We start from the raw sequence: 8,190 nt of genomic DNA, 5'->3' as shown, positions 1-8,190 counted from the left end.
GCTTTTTGTTTGCTGTGTTTGGATCCAGTGTGATTTCACATGAATATTTTAAGAATCCAGCTCTGGTCTTTGGCTCTGGTGGATCTGACAGTAAAACATCCACTTCAGTGACTGTCAGTGAGATGTTTGTCCATTCCTCTCTCAGAATGTCCTGTAGTTTATCTCTGACCTCTGACACAGCTGCTGTCACATCCTCAAAGTAGCTCAGAGGACGGATATTGATGCTGGTATGTAACCAAACATACCACACCCTGCATCATGTGATTGGCTCTTGGTCGCTCTGTAAGAATATATCTCCCTTCACAAATGTGTCTGTATCAGGATGGGTCTAAAGGTGAACAAGAGCAGAGATCTGTTTCCCTTCAGAGCACAGAGGTAGTTTCTGTTCAGAGGAAGTCAAGCTGTCTGACAGTCACTGAGAGACAGTGAAACGGCACAGCACATGAATCAAATGGATCAAACAAAAATCTGCTGTTCAGTCTGTTTGGATCTACTGAAGGATCCGGTGACTATTCCCTGTGGACACAGCTACTGCATGAACTGTATTAAAAGCTTCTGGGATGGAGAGGAAAAGAAGAAAATCTACAGCTGCCCTCAGTGCCGGAGGACTTTCACACCGAGGCCTGTCCTGGTGAAAAACACCATGTTAGCAGATTTAGTGGAGGAGCTGAAGAAGACTGGACTCCAAGCTGCTCCTGCTGATCACTGCTATGCTGGACCTGAAGATGTGGCCTGTGATGTCTGTACTGGGAGAAAAACGAAAGCCTTCAAGTCCTGTTTAGTGTGTTTGACATCTTACTGTGAGAAACACCTTCAGCCTCATTATGTAGCAGCTCAGTTAAAGAAACACAAGCTGGTGGAGCCCTCCAAGAAGCTCCAGGAGAACATCTGCTCTCGTCATGATGAGGTGATGAAGATGTTCTGCCGTACTGATCAGCAGAGTATCTGTTATCTCTGCTCTGTGGATGAACATAAAGGCCACGACACAGTCTCAGCTGCAGCAGAAAGGACTGAGAGGCAGAGAGAGCTGGAGGTGAGTCGACAAAACATCCAGCAGAGAATCCAGGACAGAGAGAAAGATGTGAAGCTGCTTCAACAGGAGGTGGAGGCCATCAATCAGTCTGCTGATCAAACAGTGGAGCACAGTGAGAAGATCTTCACTGAGCTGATCCATCTCATCCAGAAAAGAAGCTCTGATGTGAAGCAGCAGATCAGATCCCAGCAGGAAACTGAAGTGAGTCGAGTCAAAGAGCTTGAGGAGAAGCTGGAGCAGGAGATCACTGAGCTGAAGAGGAAAGATGCTGAGCTGAAGCAGCTCTCACACACAGAGGATCACATCCAGTTTCTACACAACTACCCCTCACTGTCAGCACTCAGTGAGTCTACAGACTCATCCAGCATCAATATCCGTCCTCTGAGCTACTTTGAGGATGTGACAGCAGCTGTGTCAGAGGTCAGAGATAAACTACAGGACATTCTGAGAGAGGAATGGACAAACATCTCACTGACAGTCACTGAAGTGGATGTTTCACTGTCAGATCCACCAGAGCCAAAGACCAGAGCTGGATTCTTAAAATATTCATGTGAAATCACACTGGATCCAAACACAGCAAACAAAAAGCTGTTATTATCAGAGGGGAACAGAAAAGTGCAAGCAGTGATTCAACAACAGTCTTATTCTGATCATCCAGACAGATTCACTTGGTGGTTTCAGGTTCTGAGTAGAGAGAGTCTGACTGGACGTTGTTACTGGGAGGTGGAGTGGAGAGGGGGAGGAGGTTATGTAGCAGTCACTTACAAGAATATCAGAAGAAAAGGAGATGAATCTGAATTTGGATGTAATGACAAATCTTGGGCATTAGAGTGTTACAACAACAGTTTTACATTTTTGTACAACAACATCCAAACTCGTGTCTCAGGTCCTCGTTCCTCCAGAGTAGGAGTGTACCTGGATCACAGAGCAGGTATTTTGTCCTTCTACAGCGTCTCTGAAACCATGACTCTCCTCCACAGAGTCCAGACCACATTCACTCAGCCTGTCACGGCTGGCGGAGTGAGCCGTGTGGTGTGGAGGAAAGGGGGGACCCAAAATGCAGCAGTGACTGATGATACGAGTGATGTTTATTTACAAAGTGACAATGGCAGAAACAGGCAGTGAGGCATGACAAAACAACTGAAGAAACCTAAACTGGGAGAACTAAATGACAAACCTGAGACCATACAAAAGGGGTGCGGGGCAGAGAGACGCAGAGACAGGAACACCATAGAACGCAGATGAATGCAGTGATACATGGATGAACGCAGACGAGCCGACAACGAACACAGACCGACACCCACTAAATATACACACACAAGGTAATCAGGTAATCACACACAGGAGGGAAGAACAGCTGAACCTAATACACCTGGGGACCGGAGGAGACAAGCTGAACACAATAACAACAGACACAGACCTTCAGAACAGAACAGGAAATCCAGAACACGAGCCTTCAAAATAAAACAGGAAACAGACTGATGTACAACACAACACGGGGACATGAACAGAGCACCAAGGACAGACACAGGTAGGGCTGACAATACACCAAACTTCAGGTTAACCCTAACTAATACAGATCAGAAAAAACGCAAAACGCTGGGTCAACGACCCAGGACCATGACACAGCCGCTCTATGCTGGACTGTTGGTTTACTATAATTATGGAGCCACTGCTGAGTTGATTAAGCTCAAATAGACTGAAGTCTTTCATATTGTGGGTTTAAATCTGTATTTTAGTTTCATTTTATTTTCTCTCCATCATTTCTGCACAGAGATCAGCTGTCAGTCAAACATTATGGGTGGTACCTCCACATCTTCTAGTTGTTCTCTTGATGTTTCTGAGTTTTTAAAGGAGATCTTTCCTGTGACTGTTTATGGAGGCTATCACTGCTCATCACCATTTTGATTTACTAAAATATTTCTCCACATGAAAATGTCAACTTCTCTATCCTCTAAATGTTTCTGGAATATTTGTCTTGAAAAATGTCGACATTTCTCTTTATGAGTATGGCAGACCATGTGTGTGTGTTTGTTTTTGTCAAAATCATCAAAGAAATGAGGAAAAACTGTGATTTTAATGAATGAATTCATATATTGTGTTGATGTTTTATTGTGTGAATAAACTGGAAGGTTTGACTATAAATCAAACTTTGAACAAAGTCTTTTCTTCCGTCTTCATTCCAGGATCTCACTCAAATCTGATGCAGAAAATATGAAACTAATCTGAGAGAATAACTGCTGCATTGCAGATGTGTTATACCCCCTGCCCAGCCGAATGACTCTCAAAAAGAAAATTTTGCAGAAAATCAATGTGATCGCTTGGATCACTGGAATTATCATCTCGATATCTCTTGTCCTTCTTTCATTTCAGACGTCTTGAAAACAAGTTTTAACAAAGTCCTGGAGAAGTGCCCAATGCTGGAGGACCTCCTGCTTTACCCCTAGCTCAGATAAACTCCTCTCTGACACAAACACACACGCATACTGAATTCACATCTTGCCATACAAATGTGATACAGTAACCAACTTTCTTTCTTTCAGAAAAAAAGAAAATTGGGAGATTCAAAATTTTCCTCACAGTAATGTTTGCATCAGTCTATCAGATGAATCCCCTCCAAGTCCAATATTTACATCAGTTACAGTGATAATGCTTGGTGTCTACTTTCAGCCACCGCAGTAGAATGCCAGGAATGAATCTCATTGAAATTGTAGTTGCATTTGCTATTTCATTTAATTGTCATGGATGATACACAGACAACCCAACAGCAAACAGAGGAAAACAATGGGCTTAAATACACAGAGGGATAAATGAGGGAATAAGACACAGGATGAGAGCACAGCTGCGAGAAATCACAAACAACAAGACCATGGGGAAGGAAAACTGAAAACACTAACATAGTCTAAGGAGCTTAGAAAGAAAACGTCTGGACTTCTTTAAGTTGCTTGAAGACGTTCAAGCAAAGTTTAAGTTCTTTTCATCCGAGAAGGTGAAACATCTTCAAGCAACTTCAAGTCCAGATGCTTTCTTTCCAAACTCCTTAGACTACGATGACCTAGATGACTGAGAACCTTCACAGACATGAAAACACTAACATAGCACACAAGACTATCAAAGTAAAACAGCAAACAAGAGACTTTTACAAAGACACAGAGTTGACACAGAGACATGACTGACTGGGGAGAAATTGGGGAACATGGAAAGAAGAGTGACTAGACATGACACGTGGGACACAGGGGCAAGGCAAAGTAACAGAAACCTAAAGCCTAAGAATATAACACAAGAAGAAAACAATAAAGAGAACCAAAAACATACATAAGAATAATCAATGAATATAAATGAACAAACACAAAACACTGGGTCACAGACTCACTACCATGACAGTTAAATGTACAATAATAAATACTTTAAATCAGATGACAATGTAGCTGACACTGTGTTTATTAGTGTGTGGTCAACCACAAATCTTCATACTGTCATCCATACATGAGGTCTTTATACAAACGATGAAAGATAATGAAAGAAACTGTTTAATTGATATGAAATGATTGAATTATATGAAATATTATGGCTTTGTCTGCCAGAGTGTTTTTCTGTGAACTACTTTGAACTACTGGCAGTCAGTGAAGTCACTGAAAGGCAAGATTCTATGTTGTGTTGCCGTAGTTTCCAGAGTTTACTTATAAAGCTCACTTACAGAATTCAGTTAGAAAAGTCAAGCATTTGAAGGGCGCACATTTGAAGGAGTATTAACTCAATATTAACTCATTACGGTTTACATTTTCGAGTTTAAAAGTTCTCCGAAATTACAATGAAAAAGGAAACAAGGAAAATTACCACTCCAGCAGATAAGAAAGATTCAGGAGATCAAGGTAAGTAAAATAATAAAATCAAATCCTGGTAAAATCCAAATCCTAGAAATGTTGACACTGTGTGAATCATTTTTAGAGCAATTGAATCATATGTTTGATTGAAAATAGCTTTAATACAAGATGTCTAATCAAAGAAAGGTTACCGGTCTTTTGGTAAAATAATGTAATAAGTTTATTCTTGGACTCAACAGTAAAAACAGACCAACAAGTGTCATCAAGATGTAAGACTTAGTAAACCTAGTATCAATTCGCACTGGTCAGTTTTTTTATCCCAAGAATAAACTTGTGATAATTTAAGCAAAAGCAATTTCAAATTCTTTGCCAAACTGCTTCCAGTCCTGATGTCGGGGACTCTTTTTCACCACTGTGTTGTTGTCGTTTATAGATTGTAAGAGCAGGACTGCTAAAAGAAAGGCCAGTCCTGAAAAGAAGACCCCAATAAAAAGGAGGAGGGTCGCTGAGCAGGCTGCTCCTTCCACCAGCTCAGATGTGGTCAAAGGAGTGAAGCGCAAGGTTGTGCAAGATGAAGAGGGCACAACAAAGAAAGCAAAGAAGGCTAAACTTCTCGACCATATGAGCGGTGACAAGGAGCAAGCATCCTCCTTGTTGGACTCTGGTAAAGGTAGGCTAATTAGTTGAATAAGGGGGTAGATTAAGTGTGGTTGCTAGGTTTAAGATATTAGTGTTTAGTGTTTGTGTCTATCATCCAGTGAGCTGATGTGCTTTTGGTGTTTTCCACATCTCCAGACTTGAACAACAAACAGGTGTGCGCAAAACATGGCAAAAGAAAGGCCACGGGAGACAACAGAGAGTCACCCAAGAAAAAAAAAAGGAATGTGGACCAGGACAAAAAATCAGTGGCAGACCAAAAACGTAAGTAGCAAGCAGCTTGGGTTTTATATTCAGGGGAAGGGCAAAAGGAACATTTATGCTACAGAGGAGAGTAATTTGTGTCACAGCTGTAATAAAACAAGATTTGTTGTTTTGTCTGTTCAGGTGAATTCCAAGCCAGATATGTGGAGGAGCACCAGCTCGGAGAAGGAGGCTGCGGAGCAGTGTTTGCTGGCTACCGGATAGAAGATCGTTTTCCAGTAAGTGTTCAGATGATGGTAGTAAGACAGGCAGTAACACAGATAATGGATAATATCGTAAACTGAGACGTCTGCTGTGTTTCCACCTTTCATTATGTCATACTGAGGAAATGCTCACCAGTGCTCTGTGTCTTCTAGGTTGCCATCAAACACATTCCCAAAAATAAAGTCTACTGCAAAGTGGCGGTAAGCGTCCAACACTTGAATCAGTTTTACATTACTGGATTGAATGCGGCGTTCCTCATCATCCACTTTGTTGTAATATTTCAGGATGAAAGCGGGAAGAAGCTCTCAGTGGAAGTGGCCATTATGGTTAAACTTGCAGGTGAAGCAGAAGGGTCAGTGGGAATATCTGCACCTGTGTCCTTGCTGGAGTGGTTCGACCTTGGCAAAGAGCTGATCCTGGTGCTGGAGAGACCTGTCCCTGCTGTGGACCTGCAAAAATACAAAGCAGAACATGGAAGAACTTTAACAGAGGACAAGGCCAAGGTAGGTTGACTGGGAGAGCCTTAGACTGTACAGCATTCAATCAAGGCAGAAAAGCATTAACTCATTATTGTGTTTTTCATCTTTTCCAGGTCATTCTGAAGCAACTAGTTGATGCTGTAAAGGAACTTGAGGATAAACACATCTTTCATCGGGACATCAAGGGACCAAACATTCTGATTGAGACCGGCTCAGATGTGCCTCGAGTTCGCATCATTGACTTTGGACTGAGCTGCTTTGTTAAGCAGCGATCTCTGTATCGCATCTTCTATGGTAACATATTCTGCTCCTGCTTTTCACAGATGTAACAATTTGTGTCTTTTGTTTTAGAAGAAATTGCAATTGTGTCTGTTTGTTAGGCACTCCTCTTCACATCCCTCCCGAGTGGTACATTAGGAGCTGCTACAGGTGTGGACCCACCACGGTGTGGCAAATGGGAGTGGTGTTGTATGAAGCGCTTCATGCACGATACTTTAGTACCGCGAGGTTCCTCACAAAGAAACTGAGCATCAAAAAGCGTCTGTCCACAGGTAAGAAAACTTCACACTTCCAGATTCACTGATGCCTTGGATCACTAGAACTATCATCTTCATCTTTTTGATCTTTTCTTTCTTTCAAGAATGCCGGAATTTCTTGGACGCATGTTTAGCTTTAGTCCCGGAGAAGCGCCCAACACTGGAGGAGCTCCAGCTTCACCCCTGGCTAAGATAACACACACAAACACACAATTCACACCTCATCATATAAGTATGATACGTTGTAGTAACTTCCTTTCTTTTTTCTGTTGGACAGGAATAGATAGAATGGGTCAATCTTAAAAAATAAATAAATAAAAATTTAGCTTTTTTGGAGTTCCTGTAACCCCCCCAGCCATCCCAGGAAAGGGGATCTCTCTTTGAATGGGCTTTCCCGAGGTTTCTTCCCATCGATCTGGCCCCCTGGGGAGTTTTTCCTCGTCTTCATAGACAGCTTGGGCTGGGTCAGGAGCTCCATCAAAACTGTCTTTATTTGATGACATTAAAGTCATCAAATAAAGATGTGTTTTACTTAAAGTAAAATTTGATCAGAATAAAATTTGTTTAATTCATCTTTGCTGAGGATTCTCCTTCATTACTATTTTGTTTTGTTTTTTTACCCATGGTGCATTTTGACAAATAAGAAAACTGAATGAGGTTAAAGTGTGCACAAAGACAGTCACACTGCAAATGATCTGAAGACTTGCATCTGTTGCTCTAACCCCCAACTAGTTTAGACAGATTTCCTGGTTCTACCAGAGGTTTTTTCCTTCAAGAAGGGAGTTCTTCCTTCCCACTGTTGCTGAGTGTTTGCTCATAGTGGGTTGTAAAAGCATAAAAGTTAATAAGAGGCATTCATAGCAGAGTTATCACAGCGGGAACTATATAGCTTAAATGTACAATTTCTACAGGACGAATTATAACTTCATTATGTATAAAAGCTCCTGTGGATAATTACTCCTATTTGTAACTTTACACAAGAGAAAGTTTGCTGTCACACTATTTATAACAGGTTGGATTTTGTCCTCTGAGTTGAGCCTTTGGTTGCAGTTTATTGAAGAATTTCCTCTAAAGTAGCTGTTGATAAAGATTTAAAGTCCTGTTTATATACAGAAATATGCTTTAGTTCATGTTTTTTTACATGTCTGCCTCAGTGGATCAGTAGAAGATCTGGCACAGGAAACTAGATGATG

At 41.5% G+C, this 8,190-nt stretch overlaps 1 protein-coding gene and 1 pseudogene across 2 annotated transcripts; both read left to right on the top strand.

Moving 5' to 3' along the window:
- The first annotated feature begins 360 nt into the window (after window positions 1–360).
- On the top strand, window positions 361–3,091 carry LOC308412392 (tripartite motif-containing protein 16-like; annotated as a pseudogene). Its single transcript has one exon. The product of its transcript is annotated as a tripartite motif-containing protein 16-like (transcript).
- Window positions 3,092–4,949: 1,858 nt separating this feature from the next.
- On the top strand, window positions 4,950–7,569 carry LOC308412403 (serine/threonine-protein kinase pim-2-like). Its single transcript, XM_080906734.1, has 8 exons — window positions 4,950–5,527; window positions 5,653–5,778; window positions 5,902–5,996; window positions 6,135–6,182; window positions 6,267–6,485; window positions 6,575–6,755; window positions 6,842–7,012; window positions 7,102–7,569. Exons 1-8 carry the CDS (start codon window positions 5,479–5,481, stop codon window positions 7,191–7,193), a joined length of 981 nt encoding a protein of 326 aa, XP_080762860.1. The 5' UTR covers window positions 4,950–5,478; the 3' UTR covers window positions 7,194–7,569.
- Window positions 7,570–8,190: the final 621 nt, after the last annotated feature.

The sequence above is a fragment of the Rhamphochromis sp. 'chilingali' genome (genome assembly GCF_963969265.1).
Source record: "Rhamphochromis sp. 'chilingali' genome assembly, chromosome: 16".
NCBI classification, from domain to species: Eukaryota; Metazoa; Chordata; class Actinopteri; order Cichliformes; family Cichlidae; genus Rhamphochromis; species Rhamphochromis sp. 'chilingali'.
Note: the sequence above shows the minus strand (reverse complement) of the source record. Positions and strands in the feature narration are given on the sequence as shown.

Coding starts and splice junctions, on each gene's coding strand:
- LOC308412403 (XM_080906734.1), top strand. CDS start 5,479: ATGAGCGGTGACAAGGAGCAAGCATCCTCCTTGTTGGACTCTGGTAAA. Junction 5,997..6,134: donor GGATAGAAGATCGTTTTCCA/GTAAGTGTTCAG, acceptor TGTGTCTTCTAG/GTTGCCATCAAACACATTCC. Junction 6,183..6,266: donor AAGTCTACTGCAAAGTGGCG/GTAAGCGTCCAA, acceptor GTAATATTTCAG/GATGAAAGCGGGAAGAAGCT.